General features: G+C 34.9%; 1 protein-coding gene across 1 annotated transcript; it reads right to left on the bottom strand.

Annotated features, from left to right (window-relative positions):
- Nucleotides 1–13,275: 13,275 nt before the first annotated feature.
- LOC127127499 (acetyl-coenzyme A carboxylase carboxyl transferase subunit alpha, chloroplastic) lies at nt 13,276–19,557 on the bottom strand. The gene is made up of 12 exons (NM_001427673.1): nt 19,201–19,557; nt 18,438–18,809; nt 18,184–18,258; nt 17,347–17,454; nt 17,046–17,206; nt 16,709–16,823; nt 16,467–16,621; nt 15,968–16,019; nt 15,820–15,888; nt 15,486–15,563; nt 13,905–15,396; nt 13,276–13,745 (listed from the first exon to the last, which is right to left on the bottom strand). Exons 2-11 carry the CDS (start codon nt 18,759–18,761, stop codon nt 13,906–13,908), a joined length of 2,628 nt encoding a protein of 875 aa, NP_001414602.1. The 5' UTR covers nt 18,762–18,809; nt 19,201–19,557; the 3' UTR covers nt 13,276–13,745; nt 13,905.
- Between the last annotated feature and the right edge of the window lie 5,037 nt (nt 19,558–24,594).

Genomic DNA, 24,594 nt, shown 5'->3' with positions numbered 1-24,594 from the left:
GCTAAAATATTGAAGCTAAAACGTGATTTTTTTGTAGTGAGAGGAATAAAGAAGAGAAACGCTAATGACCAACATGGATAAACGAAGATGAAATGATGATGAACAATAGTTGATGAATAAAGAAGAAGGACGGTTTTATGGGTTTTAAAATTAGGGTTCAACAAAGGGGTTAAGAAAAGATGAACATTGTTAATAAGTTTGTTTTAATTTAATTCACTAACTGAAAATTATTTTATTAATAAAATTTTAACTTATTAAAAATAATAATTAAAAAAAAAGGATTTTCAAAATTTTAAACTGATTTTGTGAGATTTTTAATGATGTGTCAATATTTAGTGATATGATGCCACGTACTCAATGACACGTCAATAAATGAGGTGCCATCTACACAACTAGATGAAGAAAAAATCCAAAATAGATAGCATTTTATAGGGGAGGGTGCCCGATAAAAAAGGCTTATCATTTGGTTCACCGCTTGTTGGAGCATTTCGTATATAAGAAACAATATTATTTTTAGAGACGATATCACGAATGTGGGAGATGAAATTAAACTCAAAAGTCTTAGCGTGGGCTTGGCATATCATTGGCATAAAATCTATAAGGTGTTCAAATTGTTACGATTGTAGCAAAGTTTCTTTGTTTCAGTGGAGGGACATTCATCAGAAGTTAGAATGGTGCTGTTTTTTTTGTGTCAAAACTTGCTCATAGATAATATATTGAACAGACCTTTGATGTTAATATACAAAGAGTTTCTTATGACACCTTAACTATTTCTACCGCATTATGTAAATTTCCACAAATACCCTCTATTTTTGAAGATATATCTCTGGAAACACTCAAATATAAGGTAACGTTAAAATATTCCGGAGATACATCTCTGGAACATTTTGGAGCATAAGAGTCGCGCCAGACTCTTCACCTTTCTCATTTCACATTTCTTCCACCACAAATTCAAACTCTCTCAATACACTACTATACACCAAATCAATTTTTATCAAACAAGGCTCAAGGGAACTCAAGGGAACATAAAGCTTCATTTGTAACATCATTCAATTTCATCAAAACCATCAATTTCAAGTAAGCTTTTCGAGTTTTCGATAAATGTTTGAGTTTTAGTGTAAATGAGTAGAAATCAATGATTAGGGTTAGAAATGTGTAAAAATCACATGCAACATAGTTTAGACATAGTGTATAAGTTATTTGTTGGCTGAAAATGGTGATCAAAATATATTTTTTTCAACTTGCATGTGGTTCATTCGTCATTGACGCAACTTTTGATTTGCAGAACATTCCAGAGATTCTTCTCTGGGATTGTTCAGCATTTCATATACTGCAGGAAATTCCGGAGATGCATCCCTTAAATGTTTCAACGTTTTAGTTACCTGGTGTTTTCGGAGATGCATCTCCGAAATTTCCTGCAGTTTATATATATTTTTTATTTTCTTGTTTGTGTGTGTTGTTTGCATGCATTAATGGTATGACTTACTTTAACTTACAGGTATAATGGCTAACAGACATGGCAGATTGAGGCATGGAAGGGTTGCTCAGCACCATCCGTTCGGCGGGAGCGGAGCCAGCAGGTTTCGGATGCTCCAGGTACCTCTAGTCAAGCCGAGCCGTCTACTTCTAGGGCTCGTGCTTCTCCTCATATCACTTTACCTTCTACTTCATGTGGAAGACAAGATTCACCATCTGATGCGTCACTTCCCCCATCCTCCTGTAGGCGCCAGGATTCACCAATGCTACCTCCTATGAATGATGATATTGTTCTAGTCCCACCTCCTATAAATGATGCTACTGTTCTAGTCCCACCTCTCACTGAGGATGTTGCTGATTCAGTGCCACCTCTAGAGGGAGAGACTACTGCAGATGTCGAGCCAGAGGCTTTTGGAGGAGGTCCAATTGATTTTTCCTTACTTCCTTTGTATCCATACCATACTGCCAGAAATATATGGGACATAAAGGTAACATTAGTTGGATTCTTTATTTTTTTACCTAAATTTTAATTACTGACATTGATAATTTCTGAAAAACTCCAGGCATGATCCCCATAAGTTTGTTAATCATGGAAAGAAGATTGTTGCATTGCGTCAGTCGAATGCGGATTGGTTTCCGTCGGTTATGACCTTATATGTCCGGAAGGACCTATGCATGATCTGTTACACTCTGTGAAGGTGTGAAAAACAAAAAAAAATGAGGGTTTGAATTGGGTTTTACAAGCAAAAGCTTTTTCTAAAACAAGAACACCAATAACAAATTAAAAACAAAGAGATAAAAACACAAGTATTTTTATCCTGGTTCGCTTGAAACTCAAAGCTACTCCAGTCCACCCGCTAAGGTGATTTTGTCTTATACGGAAGAACTTAATCCACTATAATCCACATATTACAATAATCACAAAGAATATCCTTATTTGTCTTCTCAAGGATCCAACTATACCCTATTCATCTTAAAGACTCACAAAGAATAACCTTCATTGTCTTCTCAAGGATAACCTCTTTAAGGAATCAAACAAACAGTTTGAATGATATTTTGTGTGTTACAAGTTGCTTCGATACAAGTTATACAAATGATAAACAAATACTTAAAGAAAAATTGTGTACAAAACAATGATAACTTTTCAAAAAGAAATTGACTTGTCAAAATATTATATCACCAGTTTCTTTTCTTCAAGTCTCCAAGTCTCACTTATATAGCATAAGAAGAAGACCGTTGGAGGGCAAAATAGAGAAAGCTCATAGAGCGGTTGTCCACTGTTTGATGGTGAAAAGAGTAATACTACGTACTGTCTTTCACCCATAAAATCAGTGACAGGTGTGATGTATAGTACTATCCTTTACCCGTGAAATAAGGTAGTGGAAAGGATATTCAATTTGTACTATGTACTATTTGATCAAGTTCCTATTTGATCTTGTCTTCAAGTTCATTGGCTTCCGATGAAAGTTGATGAAGCATGAAATGAAGAAACATAGAGCTGGATTCAGAAACTTCAGAATCTTTGGTCAGAACCTTGACAACATCAATAGTCTGGCTTGAGATCTTCAATATCTTCATAATCTTCAGAGTCTTCAGAATCTACCGTCAAAATCTTGATAACCTCAATCGTCTGGCTTGAGATCTTCAGAATCTTCAACTACATAACACAACTTCAGAAGCTTCCTATTCTTCATAAGCTTTGTGATCAGAGTCACGTCCAGAAGCACGAATTAAGAGAACATTGCAGTAGCAACATAACGTTTCCTCATAAGCTTCTCAGGAGTGAATCAGCATAGAAGCAGAAAGATCATTGTAACAACAACATTAAATATCTTTTAGAAATTTTAATAACTGGCGCAAAAGCGGATTTAGAACTCATTGTTCAGAAACTAATGATGTTGCACGTCATATACTCAGAACTAGAACTGTCTATTAAAGCTACACAATAACAAACCATTAGGATACCAAAATTGTTTTCACACAAATACAACATTGTTATCATCAAAACTCAAGGTATAGATGCAAAACCAAATCTTGTTCTAACAAACTCCCCCTTTTTTATGATGACAAAACATGTATTTTTATGAACAATTTTGTAAAGGGTAATCACATAAGAATATATCTTACAAAAGCACAAAACTCCCTCTGAGATGTATAATCCTTAAAAAGATAAAATCATAATGAAAAAACACTTTCTTGATTAACCTTTTTGAAGTACCAAAGTAATTTTTAATCAGAATCTAGTTTATCTTCAGAAGTTGCTTGATGTTGCCCATTGCAGTGGCTTGTTAACATCAACATTCTAATGAGCTTCACTTCAAAAGCTTTGTTGAGTTCTTTCTAAGACGCTTTAAAGTTGGTTGTCTTCAGTCAAAACTTGAATTCTGGTTCTCTTTGAAATTTTCTTTCAGAGCTGGATTGCCTTTGAAGAGCTCTTTGAAAAGAAATTTCAGAACTTGGTTGAGAATTCTTCTTAAATAAACTTAATTTCCAAGTCTGATTACTATGGAGAAAAATCTTCCTCATAGTTAGGTTTTGATGCCAAAGTTTTCTGAATTCTTCATAACTTGATGTCAAGTACCCAATGTTCTAGGTTCAGAACATGGTTATTATTGACTCACCATTATGAATGTTTTACGGGCTTGGATAGAAGACCATTTCTTCAGAAACTGGTAACTTGTATTCTTATAGTTGAAAATTCATGAAAGATTCTTAGGCTTAACCATTATGGCTTTAGATCTTAACCCTGCAAAACAGTTAACAAACTATTCTTTGAAGTAGTTGTTAGCAGAAAACATTAAACAATGTTTGGGTATTTAGTTAGGAATTTAGGTACATCAAAAATAATTATGTATCTTCCCTTAGATATGTTTCTCCCCCTTTGTCATCAATCAAAAATACATAGACAAAATAATAAAATAATTAAAGAGAAACAAACACTTTTCATTGAATAATGCCAACCGGTTGAAAAGATACAAACGATTACAAAGAAAAGCAACACGTACAAACATTAAAGCACACACATTCTTAGATGGAAATAAAAGGCACACACACACACAAACGTACAAAGATACTTTTTTTAGAAAAACTAAGGGTTTTGGGAAGGAGGAGAAGACGGCGGAACAACTGGGTAGTCATCTGGAAGATTTAAGGGATCCACCAAATGATCGATATTATATTCATGATAGATCTCCATGTAGTATGCTAAAACTTCTGGTGGATCGATCTTTATGAAGATATGATAGTTTTCCGATGGGATATTACTACCGTTGATTGCTTCTTTAGATGGAGGAGTGTTTTCAAAAGTAAGAGATCTCGAAGGAGATATAGATTGAGATAAATGCAGTTGTTAAATTTTTTGTTGAATCTGTTGTTGATGAACAACCATTGAAGAAGATGAAGGAGAGGATAAACAATTGCAGAGAGGTGTTTTAGGTTTTAAAGAAGAGAGTGTGGGAATATCGTGCGCGTAGTGTGAAAATGTGAGTGAAATGGTTTTATATAAAAAAATATTTCAATGACGACAAGGTAAAAATACGCAATCATAGGGGGAAGCGTAAGATTTTTTTAACCTAATTCCAAGAATTACAAAACCCAACGTGACACGCTTTCATCACACATGCTCAGAAAGTGGGACAACTCTCACCATATAGAACCGCATGAAATCAAATGATATGAAAACCATTTAATGCAACGTCTGTTCAGAATCAGGAAGATAAGTCAATAATATTGCTTCTGATCAGAACCTTTTGGATTCATGAAAACTTCCTTACTTCAGAAAGCTCATGTTTCAGAGTCAACAAGTAAGATTCTCAGAACCTAATCAGGAATTCTGAAGACTTAAACATTCTGAAATACATATTTCCATTCTGCACAGAAATCCATAAATAAGTTTTTCAGAATTAAAACGAATCTATCTTCAGCAAGGGGTTTTATAAAGATATCGGCCCATTGATGGTCTGTATCAACAAATTATAGATGAAAAATTCCCTTCAGAACATAGTCACGTAAAAATTGATGTTTAATTTCAATATGCTTATCCCTAGAATGCAAGATAGGATTCTTAGATAAATAAACTGCAAAAGTATTATCATAGAGAATAGGAATGTTACTCTCAGATATCTGATAATCTTCTAGCCGACTCTTCATCCAGAGTATCTGAGTGCTGCATCCAGAAGCTACAATATATTCAGCTTCGGTTGTTGAAAGCACAATAATTGATTGTCTCTTGCTGGACCATGAGATTAGGTTATCTCCCATAAATTGACAACTTCCAGAAGTAATTTTCCTTTCTATTCTAAAGATACATAAAGATTCTCTTAACATCAGTTAACTGAGTTTCCCTAGGATATGATTGGAAGCGAGCACATAACCAGACACTGAATAAAATATCAGGTCTAGAAATGGTTAGATAACGGAGAGATCCTATCATACCTCTGAATACCTTTTGATTTACCTTACTATTTACCTCTTCTTTCTCCAAAATACATGTAGGATGCATTGGAGTCTTTGCTTGCTTACATTCTGATACGTTAAACTTCTTCAGAAGTTCCTTTGTATATTTGCTCTGATGAATGCATGTTACTTCTGAATGTTGAACAATATGTATTTCTAGAAAGAACTTGAGTTATCCCATCAGACTCAGTTCAAATTCTTCCCTTATTAACTTAGCAAAATCCTTGCACAATGAAGCATTAACATAACCAAAAAATAATATCATCAAAATAAATCTGCACAACCAGAATATCATTCGTAAAAGTTTTGCAAAAGAGAATTGTGTTCACTTTTCCTCTAGTAAAATTATTTTCCAAAAGGAAGTTACCCGGTCTATCATACCAAGCTCTGAGAGCTTGTTTCAGACCATATAATAACTTTTTCAGTTTAAAAACAAAGTCAGGATTTTGAGAGCTTTTAAAACCAGAAGGTTGAGGCACATATACTTCTTCAGAAATATATTCATTTAAGAATGCACTCTTAACATCCATCTGATAAAGGATAATGTTATGATTGACTACAAACGAAATTAAGAGACAAATAACCTATAACCTGGAAACTGAAGCAAATGTTTATGTATAGTCTATACCTTCTTGCTGACTATAACCTTATGCTACCAGTCGAGCCTTGCTTATGACAACCTCACCCTTTCCATTGAGCTAGTTTCTGAAGACCCACCTGGTTCCAATTACATGGAAGCCTTTTGGTTTCTGAACAAGATCCCAAACATCGTTTCTGGTGAATTGATTCAATTCCTCTTGCATAGCCAAAATCCATTCATTATCTAGAAGAGCTTCATCAATAGATGTGGGTTCTATCAGAGATACCAAACCTAGAAGAGTCTCTTCATAAGGTTTGAATGAAGATCTAGTTCTGACTGAAGCATTTTTATCTCCCAGAATCAGTTCTTCAGAATGAGGGGTTCTTGATCTACTCTTCTTTTGATGAGCTAGACCAACGACAACTTCTGGTTGAGTCATATCTGATTCGTTTGCTTTAGATTTTTTAGCTTTTCCTTCTGAGTCTTTTTCTCGAGAATCAGTATCCTTGGATTCTGAAAGATTGATCTTCAAATCTACAAATTTTTCAACTAGCTTTGACTTTTCAGGGTTAAGCTTATCATTGAATATAACATGAATTGATTCTTCAACATTCATGTTTTAATGTCAAAGATTATATAGCCTTTGGAGCGTTTAGAATATCCTAATAGTAAACACTTTTGTGCTTTAGAATGAAACTTACCCAGATTCTCTTTAGTGTTCAACATAAAACATTCACATCCGAAAAGGTGAAAGTAAGAAATGTTGGGATTTTTTTTCTTCCACAATTCATAAGGAGTCTTACCCATAATAGGTCTGATAGAATTTCTGTTCTGAATTTAACATGTTCTGTTAACTACTTCTGCCCAGAAATGCTTAGTCATGTCAGTTTCTTGGATCATGGTGCGGCCATTTCTTGCAAAGTTCTATTCTTCCTTTCTACAACCCCATATTTCTATGGAGTTATAGGACAGTAAAAATCATAGGAAATACCATTTGAATCAAAAAGATTTCCAAAATGTTTATTTTCAAAATCGCCACCATGATCACTTCTGACTCTGACTATTTTGCAATTCATTTCTGTTTGCACTAGTGAGCAGAAAGTAGAGAACACATAATGTGACTCATCCTTGTGTTTCAAGAACTTTACCCATGTCCCACGACTATAGTCATCAATGATAACTAATCCATACTTCTTACCATTGATGGAGGCAGTTTTCACTGGTCCAAACAAATCAATGTGCAGAAGTTCTAATGATCTAGAGGTAGAAACAACAGTTTTCGCTTTGAAAGATGTTTTAGAAAACTTGTCTTTATGACATGTTTCACAAAGAGCATCTTAAGCAAACTTCATGTTGGGTAAGCCTCTAACTAATCCAAGCTTATTTAACTGAGAAATCATTCTCATGCTAATATGACCCAAACGTCCATGCCATACTCATTGCTCCCTCATTAACAAAAATTAGACATTTTACATTTTGATCCTCAAGATAAAAAAGTATGATTTTATAAATGTTGTTCTTTCTCTTTCCGTTAAAAAGGATTGTACCATCTTTATGACTGACAACCTTAAAAGACTTTTGATTAAAAATGATATCATAACCATTGTAACTAAGTTGACTAATAGACAATAGGTTATGAATCATACCATCAACTAAAAGAAAATTAGTAATAGAGGGAAGTTTACCATTACCAATAGTTCCAGAGCCAATGACCTTTCCTTTCTGGTTTCCTCCAAAATCAACGAAGCCTCCAAGCCTAAGTTCTAAATCTTGGAACATAGACCTTATGTTTGTCATGTGTTGCGAGCATCCACTGTCTAGGTACCATGACTGGTGTTTCAACTGAGCTGCTAAGGATGTATACAACATAAATTATTTTATCCTTAGGTACCCACTTTCTAGGTCCTCTTTTGTTAGTTTTCCCAGAGTTTCTGACAACTTTGGATCTTTTAACAGAAGGATAATCATGGGGAATTTATGCATGATACTTAGGTTTAAGAACTGAGTTCTTATCCTTTGTATGTTTCTGTGTCTCTACAGAAATATCAAGCTCTGTGCCACCAGGCACAAAATGCACATAGAGAGGTTTTGGTTTTACCTTCTAACTTTCGTCAGGTTTTATAGTTTCTGTACAACCTAAACCTTTCATGTCATTTCTGTTAACTCAATAGGTCAGAGGATCCATTTTGCATATATCTATGCTTTTAGCTAGAAAGTACTAGAATGTTCTATCATATCTAATTACGCAATCAGTACTAGAAACTTCTGAGACTATTTCCTTCTCAAGTTTTGAAATTTTGCTTTTCAAAGTAGAGTTGTTACTTTCTAAAGAAAATACTTTTCTTTTATACAGGAAATATCTTTCTCAAGATCACTATGAGTTTCATAAGCAACTATTTGGACTTGTTTAAGGTCCTTGTATTTACTCTGAAGACTCTGGTACTTTTCCAGCATTTCAGAGAGACGTGATTTAAGATCAGAACGAGATAGGTTAGAAAATACCTCTTCAGAATCGGAGTCGAATTCTGATTCTGATAATACCTTGTCTTCTGGTTCTTCAGAACCTTCATGATCATTTGTAGTTGCCATCAATGCAAAGTTGGATTTTTCTTTGTCAGAATCTTCTTCTTCGGAGTCTGAGTCATCCCATGTGGCCATCAACCCCTTATTGCCTTTGGAAAAATTCTTCTTAGGCCTTATGTCCTTTTCAGCTTACGACAATCATTTTTGTAGTGGCCTGGCTCCTTGCACTCAAAGCATATGACTTCTTTTCTAGAACCTTGCTTCTTTTGTCCATACGAATAATCAAAGCGATCAACAGTTCTTCTGACTCCTCTAAACTTTCCTTGACCATTTTGCATGTGCTTCCAGAGTCTGTTGACTCTCTTTGAAATTAGAGACAACTCATCATCATTTTCTAAGTCTTCATAAGACCCTTCTGATTCTTCCTCATCTTGATAAGCTCTTGTCTTCTCAGGCTTAGACTTTAGAGCAATAGATTTACCTTGCTTCCGAGGTTCATCTTCCTCACTCAATCTTGTGACTTCTTAAAGAACTAATAAGTTCAAGATTGATATTGTTTAGATCCTTTCCAACTTCAAAGTAGTTACCATAGGTCTCTATTTTTTGGGAAGATTTCTAATAATCTTCTTGACATGGTCAGCTGTAGAGTATCCTTTGTCCAGAACTTTCAGTCCTGCAACAATCATCTGAAACCTTAAGAACATAGTCTCAACTGTTTCATCATCTTCCATTTTGAATGGCTCATACTTATGGATTAAGGCCAAGGCCTTTGTCTCCTTTACTTGAGCATTTCCCTCATGAGTCATCCTCAGAGAGTCAAAAATGGATTTGGCAAAATCTCTGTTTGTTATCTTCCCATACTCAGTATAAGAGATAGCATTTAACAATATAGTTCTGACCTTATGATGATTTTTGAAATCGTTCTTCAATTGATTAGTCATCGCATTTCTTGCTATAATATTTCCTTCAGCATTAACTGGGTGAATGTAGGCATTGACTACAAGACCCCAGAGATCAATATCGTAACCAAGAAATAAGCTTTCAATTCTATCGTTCCAATAGTCAAATTTCTCATCACCAAAGATTGGTGGTTTTGCACTGTAATGATCTCTTTCATTATTGTTAACAAAGTTAGCAGTGTTAGCGGCGACCATTGTTTCTCACAAAAATTGGATCGGTACTAAACACGGTGAAGTGTTAATAATTTTTTTATCACAATCAGAACTAGAGCTCTGATGTCAATTGAAGGTGTGAAAAAACACAAGAAATGGGGATTTGAATTGGGTTTTACAAGCAAAAGCTTTTTCCAAAACAAGAACACCACTAACAAGTTAAAAACATAAGTATTTTTATCCTGGTTCGCTTGAAACTCAAATCTACTTCAGTCCACCTGCCAAGGTGATTTTGCCTTATACACAAGGACTTAATCCACTATAATCAACATATTATAATAATCACAAAGAATACCCTTCTTTGTCTTCTCAAGGATTCAACTATACCTTAGTCTCCTTAAAGACTCACAAATGATGACCTTCTTTGTCTTCTCAAGGATAACCTCCTTAAGCAATCAAACAAACAATTTGAATAATATTCTGTGTGTTACAAGTTGCTTCTATACAAGAAGATTTTACAAAAATGATAAACAAACACTTAAAGAAAAATTGCGTATAAAAGAATGTTACCTTTTCACAAAGAAACAGATTTGTCAATATATATATATATATATATATATATATATATATATATATATATATATATATATATATATATATATATATATATATATATATATATATATATATATATATATATATATATATATATGGTTACATTATGGAGTTGAAAAATGCAAGTTGTTTATGCTAATATTTTAAGAGAGTTGTGATTATGTGGTTATAGTCCCTCTATATGTTACCATAAATTATTGGGAAAAATTATTCACTATTTCACTACCCAATTCAGAGCACGAAAGCAAAAACCCACTATTTCACTACCCAAAGGGAGAAACTTTGACAAGAACGCTCAAACCTTGACATCACAAAAACCACGACCACAACACTAAATAATACATTCACTTGAAGGATGTGTGAGGAATTTATCAAAAAGTGGGAAACTAACCTGGTACAACAATGAGGGTGGCTGGAATGAGGATATGGAAAAAAGAAAGGATGGTATGAAAAACAATCTCCCACCAGGAAAAAGGGCTTCAAAGAAAACTATAGAGGTCGTTATTGGGGCTAAAGGGAAGAAAGACAACAATGGTAACAAAGAGGAATACTGGAAAGGAAAGCATCAATACATTATTGTTGGACAGATGACTCCAGAAACCAGGGGGAGAATTGTGTGGTTTTGAAATTTGATGTCCAATTAAAAAATATTTGAGAAAATTGATTCTTTAAAACAATTTTGTAAAACTTACACAAAGTAGGTAGCATAATGAATAAAGAACACAATGTATAATTTCTTCCAAAAAATATGATTTGCTTCTAAAGGGACACGATTGTCTTGTATTTGGAAACTGACAAGTTAACATGCACAGAGTAACTCATGTGTTGTTCTAATGAAGCAACCACAAGCATCTTTGCTTACACCAACAAATTTTATCCTTCCTAGTTCCTTTCCAATGTGATATGTACATTGTCTTGAAACAAAACTGCGCAAGTTGGTATAGAATGGAGTGTTACATCGATGCTCAATGTTGCCAATACTTTTTTGAAACGAGATTCTAATTGAGCCTAGCTACAACTTCAACATGGTGTTCACAGTATTTCAACTTCGGCATAAATTTTCCCCTCTTGTAGTCAACGTGTTTTTTAGTCTCCAATGAGCATACTCCACCCTAAAAACCATAATTAGAAAATATATGTTAAATTATGTTTAGTATCTATCATTTACGTCATATAAAAAATATATTATCAATATCATATAAAGGTAAGAAACTTATTTAAATTAAACTTGTTACATAGAAAACATATTGCGTCAATGGTGAAAAACTGCGTAAAATTTGTACACGAATCTGTAGAAGACTCTGTCAGCTCTGGACCACACAAATAAAGTATTTTTTTTATATTTTCTCACTGCTACCAGAAATTTAGAGTACAAACAAAATTTTCAGTATATTGAAAACTTTGAAATTTCTGATATTCTAGAAATGTTAAATTTTATTGAAAAAAAAATCCCGAAAATTTCAATATTTTTCAGTGTAAAATTCTGAGAAAAATATAAGAATTTTTGAAATTTCTAATATTTCTTTAAAGATTTTCAAAAATCGGATAAAAATGCAAGATTTTCTAAAAATACAAAAAAAAATGTGTACCGGAAATTTCATTTTTAAAATATTATAAAAAAAATTGATTGATAAATAATAACAAGAATATTTTCGAAATTCTAAAAGGTGTTAGGTATAAATGGGAGTGGCAAGTTAAATACTCGTATTCTCTTAATACTATTAAAGGAAGATAAAAGTGGATAAAATATTGATTTTTTTTAAATAATCACATTTTTCAAATTAAATACTGAAATAACCATTTTTTCAAAAAAAATACGAAAATAAATACATTTTCAAACAGATGCGCTAGTTGATCTGACGCATCCATTTAATATTAAGAGGAGGCGTCAGCTCCCTTGGCGCATGCTTCTAAAGTATTGCATGAAGGCGTCAGGGTTGCTAGCGCATGCATGTGTCTTTAACACATGCGTCTATGCATCTGGCGCATGCATGTGCTTGTGTGTTTGACACCCCCTCTTAGGGACACTTAAAAAAAAATTAAGGTGTATGCGTCAGATGCATTGGCGCATACACCAATGCAGAGACACATGTGCCAGCAACCCTGGCGTCTCCATGCAATACTTTAGAAGCATGCGCCTCCTCTTAATACTAAATTGATGCGTCAGATCAACTAACGCATCTGTTTGAAAAGATGGCTATTTTCGTATTTTTTTTATAAAAATGGTTATTTCGGTATTAAATTTGAAAAATGTGTTTATTTAAAAAAAAAAAATTCTAAAAGGATTTCATGCATTTGTTTATAACTAACAACTTTAAGTAGCTCTATTTAAATGAATTTCATCAATATGTTGTCCGATTCATAAAGATTTTCAAAATGACTGTCTAAAACCAATTTTCATATTGAAATTACTTTATCTTTATTTGAAAAAGTTTATTAGTTAAAGACATTGAACATTGCTTATAAAATTTCAAACAATTATTACATTCAATTTCTATATCTTGAAGGGAAGATTGCAAAAGGGTCGCATCAAGAAATTGTTGCAACACCATAAAAGTAAGACAGTCTCAGTGTACACATCAAAACTAAGCCCACAGTTCATTCTTGCAAATAAGACATTCAAACACCACAGCATCATGTTATTTATTATGTTCTACAAACACAAATAATTTATATCTATGTCTATTCAGGGAAAACACTTAAAATTTTTGAAAAAGGGAAGAAAAAAGACGTAGATAAAGCAAGTCATTCTAAAATTAACTGCAACATTCTAACTCAACAGATACAAAATGGTTTTATGTTTTATTAGCGCTTGTAGTCTAGATGATGAAAAATATCAGCCACAAATCGTCCGGTATCTCCTTTAACTCTCTTTCTAACAATTATTGACCATGAAGATATTGGTAAAATATATCATCAGGAAGACGCTGATGCAGTTTCCACTCTCAGCACCGTCTTCACCAGCTCCGCACGAGCAGCAGTCTCTGACAAAAAGATTATTGAAGGGTCAATAATTAAAAAGAAATGATTTTTTGACACCCAATTTTAAACTACTTTCACAGAAAAACTTTTTAAGTGATTAATGCAGATGAAGTTAATTACACTCAATAAATGTTATATTGCTTAAGATTAGTTGAACTCACATTAAGAGAAGTTGCGATTTACACCAACTTTCTCTCTCAATTTGTCATCGGTGAGAGTGTCTCCTGCTGGTCGAGTGAGGTTTTCATACTTCTCTTTCAGGCTAGGCGAATCAACAGCCTCAGCAAGGCTCTTCTTAATCTGTTGCGTCAAAGCATCAATTCTACTCTTCGATTCAGAATCTGGTTTCCCTCCAGACTTGGCAACCTCCAGTTTCAATTGCTCTATCAGTCTCTTAACATTCGGTGACGAGTTTGCCACAATTTCAATTTCCTTTTGTACATCTTTGTTTAGTTCTTCTATCTCTGGCACTGAAGACTTGTTCCAGCCATGTCCTGGTTTCACAGACTCAACCTCTAACCCTACCGACTTCACAGCTGTAGCCAGCTCCAAGTCTACCTCCTTATTGAACTCAATGATTTTCTTCTTCAGTTCATCGTCCAAGCCACTTCCTGAGGATGCGTCAACGCGCCGGACTTCAGACCGTAATGCTTCATACTTTTCCTTTATTCTAGGAGTATCCATGACTTCATCAAACTTTTTCTTTAGTTCTTGCTCAAGTCTTGCAGCCTCCTTGTGTTCATCCGACTTTTTCTTTAGCTCTTGCTTACGTGTTGCAGCCTTGTTTTTATCCAACAAAAGCTTGACTTTAGTCACTTCTCTTAACAAGCCACGCTTCTTCAGCAGCTTTCTGGAATTAGGAGCCGCTGATAACCTTTGGTTAAAACTTTTTATCTCCTCCTTCAGCAATGGAGTCAAAGGTTGGTTACCTGCCTTTGCTTTTGAAATTTCACCCCGTAGTTTCGTCAATGTTTTTGTTAAGCCCGCGGCTTTAACGGCCTCAGAGAATTCTCGATTAACCTCCCTTTTCAGAGTCTCTATTGTCTTGTCCAGATCGAGTTTTGAAGGCTCAGAAGAGGAGTCCTTACCTTCCAAAATATTTTTCTTCAGTTTCGCAATTTCAACCGCTATTTCAGAACCAGGAATCTTCTCTGGCAGAACAGCAGAAGAGGAGTCCTCATCTTCGAAAATACTATTCTTCAGTTTCTCAATTTCAGCCACTATTTGAGAACCAGGAACCTTTGCCGCAGAAGAGTCCTTAGCTTCCAAATATAAACCCTTCAGTTTGTCAAGTTCAGCCACTATTTGAGAACCAGGAGTCTTCTTTGCCGCAGAAGAGTCCTTACCTTCCAAAAATAAACCCTTCAGTTTGTCAATTGCAGACCCTATTTGAGAACCAGGATTCTTCTTTGCCGCAGAAGAGTCCTCCCCTTCCAAAATAGCTTTCTTCAGTTTCTCAATTTCAGCCTCTATTTGAGAATCAGGAATAGGTACCTCCTGCCTCTTCGGCGGAACACCTATTTCCCTCTTTTTCGTGTTGACTTTCTTACTGGGAACTAAAGGAATTCCTTCCTGGATCCCATCAACACCGAGTTTTCGGAACTTATGCATGCGATCTTTTATTAGGTCTTCTGTGCTCAACTTGGTGAGTTCCTGCACAATGAACAAGCCAGGGTTTCATATCAGAATATGCTTCAACATTTTTTTATTTCGGTAGAACACATCATGACAGTAAAACTTACATCCATAGCTTCATTGATTGCAATTTTAATCTGTTGAGACATCCAACTTGGATCAGTATGTGCACCAGCCAGGGGCTCCTATTGAAAAGAAAATGAAATTCTACTTAGATTCCATTTCATAGAGAACATTGTTATTAATTTATACGTTATATAGAGGAAACTACAGAACTAGAACAAACCAAAATCAAAATCAAAGCAGGAGTTAGAAGGTTCGGCAAATTTGCCTCAGCACTGAAATACATGTTATAAATGTTTATGTTTTCAAACTATTAAGATGGCATAGTTCATATATACAAATAAGATTTAAGAGCAAAAAACATAATATGATTATTACCGGTATAATGCCATCTGCAATTTCCAAATCCAACAATGCAGATGCTGTAATCTTCAGTCGCTCAGCAGCCTACAAGGATAAAATAAATAATTGAATGCATACATTGTAAAATAAAATATTCAATTCCCGATTTTCTATATTCAAATACCTTTGGAGCAGCTTTATTACTCTTCCACAAGATTGCACCGCATGCCTCTGGACTATATCATGTAATAAATAAAGGTTAAACCAGTAGAACAGATCAGAACATTTTCAATTGGTAAATGATTGGAAATAACTCATGTAAACACTCCTGTCTATCTTGTATGATGTGTTAAACATTAACGAAATCAACACATTAACTACACTACCAACTTTTCTTAATAAAAGCGAAAAAAATGGAATAAACCCTTATACTCGACACAACTTTGACTTTAACACATCGACACTGGTAAAAACTTGAGAAAAAAGAAGTGGGGTTTGTATGAGTGTCGGTGCGACATAGTTAGCCACAGATAATTTGCAGAACAAACATTATGTACAAAGAAGCTCTAGAAGATTCATCTAACATGCAATACTGGAAGAGAGGAAAAAAGAGAGGCAGCAATTGAAGAAATTAATATTAACGTTATAAAACTTGCAAATAGTAGAAGTAAAAATTTAATCACCTGGCAACAAAGAACACTGAATTTTCAAGCATGAGTAATTTATTAGCACATCCAATGGCAAGGGCACCGCCAGATCCACCTTCCCCAATAACTATAGAAATAACTGGCACCTTCAGAGCAAACATGGATCTCAAATTATGAGCAATTGCTTCACCCTGCATGCATGAAAGTCAATCAAATGGATTAACATGGTAACAATAGAATGGATATCAATGTATAATAAAGCATAACCATCAACATACTTGACCAAGTTGCTCGGATTTGAGGTCAGCAAATGCCCCAGGGGTGTCAATGAAAGTAACTATCGGGAACCCGTGATGATCTGCATATTCCATCAAGCGCAGAGCTTTCCTATAACTGGTTGATTTGGAAAATTTACCACCCGTAAGTGCCAAATGTGCAGAAGTTTGACAGCATGTAAACTTAATCAAATTATCCCAGTTCATGTCCAATAATGTTCTCAATAGCAGATCACAAAAAGCGCAATGCCAAAAATTCTCAAAGTGAAATATCAGACAGCATTACATAGCCGTTATTACTCTGTATAAATTAGAATTCTAGTGAAAACAAACATTATACCCGTGTGGAGTTGGCATCGCAAAGTTACGCTTAATATTTTCTTTAGTATCTCTACCCTTTTGGTGGCCGATGAACATGTAGGTTTTACCATCTATACTCCCTAGACCAGCGGCAATAGCAGGATCATCGTATCCTTCACGATCACCATGGAGTTCCACAAACTACAACAAGAGAGGAAAGACTTAGATGAGAATTCTATTAACGGTAGCAGTTCAATAACTACCGACCGATTCAAATATAAGAATGCAAAAAACTGAATATTAAATCGAAAAAGTGCAAACAACTATAATATTCAGTAGACCTTTTCAGTCATGTTATACATGTGATCCAGGAAAGTAGGCCTGTTAGGATGCCGTGCAACGGTGACCCGCTGTATAGGAGTTAGATTTGTATACAATTCCACCAAAGCCTGAAATAGCAATGGAGACGGTGAAAGCATGAGAATTTTACCGCTGAAATTTTGGAGATTAGGGAATGAAACAGAGTATATGTTTCAACAATGAAATATGAATGAATAACTATTAAAAACCTTATAACATGCTTAAACTGATAATATAGCTCAAGTAAATGTGCAGTTTACACAGACCCAAGTCAATAACACTCACAAATACCAACAAAATATGAAAACACAGTAACACTCTTCAGCTTTAAAAACTTATATATAAACACAAATATTATCCGGCGAACTACAAGCAAAAAGTATATCCAATTGCTTAAATAGAGAATTTGTATTTCAGAAACAAAGATATAAGATAAGCGACTAAGAAGCCAATTGGAACAGGGATTTGTTTATGATATAACTGAACCAACACGTTCTAAAATATGACAGATTCAATCTGGAAAGCAACATCAGAGCAGTAGCATCACAACTTATGAGTCGTTTTAAATTGCAGTCAGCAACTGTAATTGCGGCCACAAAATCAAGGATCACAACCACAGTATAACTGCAATCGCAACCACCTTCATCTACAATTTTCTATAATATCACATATTGGAACATAATTGCAACTGCAGGCACAACCCGAAACCTAATAAAATTGTGCACATAATTCAATCTCGTATTCATCATCAGTTTTGTCATTCAAGTAATTCAATTTTCTAGGGAATAACATGTCATTGTTATGACAGTCTTTCAAACCTTTTGGTACTTAGCCTCCAATGCGAGAATCTGATCACTTAAATCCACACCAGTTTTTTCTGCCACCTTCCGAAACTGTTCTCAACCATATAAAAAACCATTACTATCAGCACAACCATGAAGAATCAGAATCATATATTATATACCCAATTCATTCTAACTTAAATAAACAAATAACACAGCCCCCCCCCCCCCCCCCCCCCCCCCCCCCCCCCCCCCACACACACACACACAAAGAGTAAATTAGAAGTTACATCATTAATCTTCTTTTCCATATTAATAAGAGGCTTTTCAAACTCCAAAATAACAGGCTTTGGCGGCTGTTTGAGTGGCTGGAACGTTGAGAGATGACGCAACCGCCCACCTTTCATATTGGGATCAGGGTTACTTGACCATGGATATTCACGCCTCTTCACCTTCCTCAACTTAGCAGTAACACTAACAGTTAAATCCCTTCTTTTCAAGACCAACCCTGCCCTTCCCAAGGTTCTCAAAGGGACACCAGTGAAACCAGTAGTTGAACTCCTGAGAAGATCAGAAGCAGTAGAACCAACAAGAGTTGCAGAAGAGGAAGCCATAGTTCCTCAACACAGTCCTTCAATCTCAATTCCTCAAATCACCAAAATCTAAAAACCCAGAAGAAGAAAAAAAATCACTTACAGTATCTAATTAAATAAATCATAAAAAAATTACAATTTAATGAACAAATGATAGAAAATCAACAAAACCCAGAAAGGGTACCCAAAAAAGGAGTTAAAAAAACAAAACCTCACATCGATCCAAACGCCAAAAAAATTAAAACTTTAAACAAGCCCATTAACTTAACTAAGCTTAATTTCGATAAACCCGCAGTGACATTGAGTAAGAATTAACAGATTCACATAATTCAAAAAAGGGCATTGATTCAATCATTCATTCATTCATTCATGAAGAAGACGAACCCATGAAACATGTTCCTAGGATTGAGGAAAACAAAACTCAATATTACAATGGAAGAAAAGAGTAATAGAAAATTACCAGTGAATGAGAAATTGAAGATCCAAAACCAAGGAGGAAAGAGAGGTAGAGAGAGAAAGAAGAAAATGGGTAATAGAAAGAGAAAGAGTTGTTGAAATTATAAGGGTATTGTAGCTTCGTGGAGATCGTCAATGAAGGGGAAAAGAAAGAGGGAGTTGTTATTGTTGGTAGTAGGAGTGAGAGGAATGACTGAATGAGATTGGGGTTGAAAGAAGAAAAGGCCAAATGTGAATGAATGAATAGTGTGAGGGCGATACTTCTTATGCTGCTTGTGTGTGTGTTTGTGTTTACAATAACAATAATCAATGAGACAACTTTTTTCGGTTTGGTCGTTATAGAATGGAACTCTTCTTTTTTCTTTCTATCCACCTCAATAACACTTCATTCATAAATACTTACTCCATCTATCATCTACACTTATATATAACAAAAGTTATGTTCTAATTACCATAGTTTCCAATTGTTGTTAGGGAAATAATGTTTAAAAAAAACATACAAAGCTTAAAAATGGATGCATCTTTTATATAGATATTAGATAAGTTTTTGTATCATTTACATTTTTTCTAAATTATAAGACATATTAACTATTTCACACGAATTAAGAAATATAACTAATTTTATATGGGAAAATGAAATTATATATGTTATTACAATATTGTCATTCATTTATTATATATGAAAGAGAAACTTAGAGAATTTGAAGAAAAAATAGAGGATGTATTGAAAATGGTGATGGCTGATTTCGTCCTTATCGTGTGTCCTTTCTGAAATGTTTCAATTGAGTGGGCTTTTCACCTATTCGTCATGTGTGACTTAAGTATCAAGGTCTGGTATATGATTTTTAGTTGGTTGAGGTGGCAAATAGCCATTTCCTAAGATCCTAGACTTCTCTTCGAGAGTTTTCTTTTCTTGTGTGGTAAGGTGAAGTCTAGGGGGATTTTTCTATGATCTAACATGTTATGGTCAACACCATTTGGAAGGTTCGGAATGAGATTGTGGTTTCTAGCTCTAAAACAAACGTGAAAGAAGTGGTGGAGACAAGTATTTTTTTTCTGACTTGGAAATGGATTTTGGAAAGATCATGGAAGATCTCTCGCACCTTCACGGGTTGTCTTCAGAATCTTATCTTTTAGATTCATCAATAAGGGGTCAAAGTTTTGGCCAGGTCGAGAATGTTTGTGTTTCTTTACTCTTTTCTTGGATCACAAGATATATCATCAGTCGTGGATTGTTAAGGTCTTTATTTTTGTTGTAACGTGACTAGGCTTATAAAAGATATTTGTTTTTCTTTGGATTCAAAAATTTAAATATAAGAGAACATAAGGTATTTCTTTTCAAAGTTTCTCTTTCTTTTCATTCACTTTCTTAAAATCATTTTCTTTTAGTGTTTTTCTTTTATATGCTTGACCTTTGATTTTTTATTTGCTTTTATCAAAGCATATTTTTCCTTTTATTTCTACAGTACTAATTAGATTTTCTTTTCCAAAACTTTTTATTTTTCTTTTTTCCCCCAACTTTTGATTTTTAAATACCCTTACTTTTATGTGCTCTCATATCCTTAAGACAAGGTCGTGAACATTGTTTTTCTTTTTAAATCGGCTAAGAGTTCTAGAATGTGAAAATAACAAAAAAATCATTGTAAGGATCAAAGAGGTTTGTCAAAGGATTCACACCCTCACAAGGTATGATTTTTAGGTTAAGTATTTTTTTCACTCAATAAAAAACAATACCTTGATCATATTTGTAAAACCCTAAATTCAATTAATTTATTCAATTGAATTTTGTTGCTTTTGTTAATTATTTAAATTATTTAATATGTTTTAATTATTTATTGGATGATAATATGTGGTATATGGGGTTTAAGGGTTATTACTTTTAATTGATTTATGTAATAGTAAAATATTGTTGGTTCTATGTGTTGGCATCAATTTTGGTAAAATCTAGAGTTATCACAAGTTGTCACGAGTGTTGTCTTGACATGAGATATCAGTTTCCTGCATGGTGTTTAAATATGGTTGTGCAGGATTTAGTTGAGATGTCAGACCCGATGTTAAGACATGTATACAGAATATTCAGTTTGGATGTTATGTATCTTATGATTGCGTTTTTCATGCAAATTTGTGTGTGATTGATGTGGAGATTGAACGCGCTATTCTGAATTAAAATCAAATTGATTTATTTTCTAAAAAGATATGATCAGCTGTCGTGAATAAGAAGATACGAAAGGAAAATAGTTTTAGGGTTTTATGATGTCCAAGCCCATTCAAAAGCTTATATTTAAAAGGCATGGAAAACCTGGTTTTAACACACAAGAAAACGAATGAAATAGTAAGAGAGAATAAGGGTTTTAGTCTTGTGTGAGCTTGTGTATTATGAGCCATTCATTCATCCTATTGATGATTGAATTGGACTGACTTTTGTGTTGTAATTTGTCCACTCTAAGCTTTGAAGCATGAATGTGGGTTTACTTGGTTGAAGCTTTTAAGCAAGATCAAGTATGTGTTCTTGAAAAGTGTCTTCTTTCTTTATAATATTTGTTTTTACATCACTGCTGTGATTGAGGGGGAGTGAGTAGGGTCTCTTATCTAAGAGTTCTTAGATAGAAGTCACACGGGTAAAGATTAGGTGAAAAGACTATAACTTGAAGTTGTTTACTGAGAGTCTTTGAACTAATTTTGTTTAGTGGATTTCCTTCCTGGCTTGGTAGCCCCTAGACGTAGGTGAGTTTGCACCGAACTGGGTTAACAATTGATTGTGTCACTTGTACTATTGTTTCTTTATCTTTTATCATGTTTATATTATTCAGATATTAGTATCGTGACATTACCTTCGACATCTCATATCTGATACCAGAATTTCAATTGGTATCAGAGCAGACATCCTGCTCTGGTTCTGGGTGAGATCTTGGGACGTTACTTTGTGGTACTATGGATAGAGACGGAGGATCTGTTCACAGACCACCAATTCTAGATGGATCTAACTATGACTACTGGAAACCTCGAATGGTAGCCTTCCTGAAATCTTTGGATAATAAGGCTTGGAAGACTGTTCTAACAGGCTGGGAACATCCCGTTATTACTAAGGAAGGAGAAGTTACAACTGATAAGAAGGCTGAGGAAGAATAGACCAAGGAGGAGGATGAACTAGCTCTTGGAAACTCTAAAGCATTTAATGCTATATTCAATGGGGTTGATAAGAACATCTTCAGACTGGTGAACAACTGTGAGGTGGCTAAAGATGCTTGGAATATTCTCAAAACCACTCATGAAGGTACCTCTGGAGTAAAGATGTCTAGATTGCAGCTGCTTACTACCAAGTTTGAAAATTTGAGGATGAAAGAAGATGAAAGTATTCATGACTTCCATATGAATATCCTTGAATTGATAATGCCTCAGGAGCCCTGGGTAAGAAGATGTCAGATGAAAAACTAGTGAGGACAATTCTCAGGTCACTTCCCAAGAGATTTACCATGAAAGTGACAGCCATAGAAGAATCTCAAGACATCTGCAATATGAGAGTGGATGAGCTAATTGGATCCCTCCAAACATTTGAGTTGGGGATGAGTGATGGATCTGAAAAGAAAGCCAAAAGCATAGTCTTCATGTCAAACACTGAAGAGAAAGAGGAAGAAAATGGTCTGGATACTGATGAAGATCTGACAAATGATGTAGCATTACTGGGGAGACAGTTCAACAAACTCCTGAAAAGGATGGATGTAAGGTCAAAGTCTAATGTCAAGAACAACTCATTTGACATCAGTAGGTCCAATGATGCTGGAAGTAGAACAAAATCTGAGGAAAAATCTAAACAAGGCAAAGGAGTTCAGTGCCATGAATGTGATGGGTATGGACACATTAGAGCTGAATATGGGACCTACCTCAAGAAACAGAAGAAGAGTCTTGCTGCTACTTGGTCTGATAAAAGTGAAACAAAAGGAGAGTCTGCCAATCTTGTGACTGCCTTGACTGGAAGATGGGGTTCTGATGAAGACTCAAGTGATGATGAAGTAACCTTTGATGAGTTAGCCACTACCTACAGAAAGTTGTGTTACAGAAGTGAAGAAGTGTGTCAACAAGTGGAGAATCAGAAGAAATTGATAACACAACTAAAGGATGAGAATACAAAACACTTGGAAACCATTTCTAAGTTGAAGATTGAAGTTGTGTTCTTGAACTCCAAACTAGATGAGATGACAAAGTATGTCAGAATGCTAAACAATGGATCTGACACCTTAGACAAAATCCTCCAGACTAGAAAAATGGCAGGAGACAAGTCTGGCCTTGGGTTCAATGAATCCACTCCTGAGTGTAGTCACACTGGTAACAAACCAAAGATGTCACATCAGGTGTCTCAACATCACAAGGAAAGACAACATAAAGGAAAACACCAAAGATGGAGATGTCATTACTGTGGAAAATTTGTCCACATAAAACCATTCTGCTTTAAGTTGTATGGTTATCCTAGTCCTACTCATCATCAACCTAGACCCAAACACCACATCCCTGTTAATAGAAAACAGTGGGTTCCTAGGACTGGTGCTACTAACTTAATAGCTCACACTTCCTTCAGAGTTTCAACCAAAGAAGAATGGTATTTTGACAGGGATGCTCCAGACACATGACTGGAAGCAAAAACCTGTTAATTGATCTTCATCCTCATGCCACCAGCTATGTGACCTTTGGTGATGGAGCAAAGGGTGAAATCAAGGGGATTGGAAAGCTAAACTGCCCTGGAGTCCCTAACCTTGATAATGTACTACTTGCTAAAGGATTGACTGCAAACCTAATCAGCATCAGTCAACTGTGTGACCAAGGTCTAAATGTGAACTTCACAAAAACTGAATGTCTGATTACTAATAAAAAAAATGAAGTGATCATGAAAGGAGTCAGATCTAAGGACAACTGCTATATGTGGAGTTCTCAAGAAACTGGTTATTCATCAATGTGTACTCTAGCCAAAGAAGAAGAAGTGAAACTATGACATCAAAAACTAGGCCATCTGCATCTTAAAGGAATGAAGAGGATTATATCTGTTGAAGCTGTCAGAGGAATCCCAAAATTAAAGATTGATGAAGGAAGAGTTTGTGGGGAGTGTTAGATTGGAAAGCAGACAAAGATGTCACATTATAAGATCAAACATGACACCACATCCAGAGTGCTGGAACTTCTCCACATGGACTTGATGGGACCTATGCAGGTGGAAAGTCTTGGTGGGAAAAAGTATGCATATGTGGTGGTGGATGACTTCTCCAGATACACATGGGTAAATTTTATAAGGGAAAAATCTGATGTATTTGAGGTATTCAAAGATCTTTGCCTAAGACTTCAAAGAGAAAAAGAAAGTCAGGTTATCAGAATCAGAAGTGATCATGGGAAAGAATTTGAGAACAGTAAA

Source organism: Lathyrus oleraceus, chromosome 3 (genome assembly GCF_024323335.1).
Source record: "Lathyrus oleraceus cultivar Zhongwan6 chromosome 3, CAAS_Psat_ZW6_1.0, whole genome shotgun sequence".
NCBI classification, from domain to species: domain Eukaryota; kingdom Viridiplantae; phylum Streptophyta; class Magnoliopsida; order Fabales; family Fabaceae; genus Lathyrus; species Lathyrus oleraceus.
Note: the sequence above shows the minus strand (reverse complement) of the source record. Positions and strands in the feature narration are given on the sequence as shown.

Bases quoted from the DNA above. Each gene is read 5' to 3' on its own strand.
- LOC127127499 (NM_001427673.1), bottom strand. From the start codon at position 18,761: ATGGCTTCCTCTTCTGCAACTCTTGTTGGTTCTACTGCTTCTGATCTT. The intron at 16,824-17,045 runs GTATAATGTTTG...CAAATCAACCAG, and splicing joins GCGATGCCAACTCCACACGG to TTATAGGAAAGCTCTGCGCT. The intron at 16,622-16,708 runs GTATGTTGATGG...TCATGCATGCAG, and splicing joins AATCCGAGCAACTTGGTCAA to GGTGAAGCAATTGCTCATAA.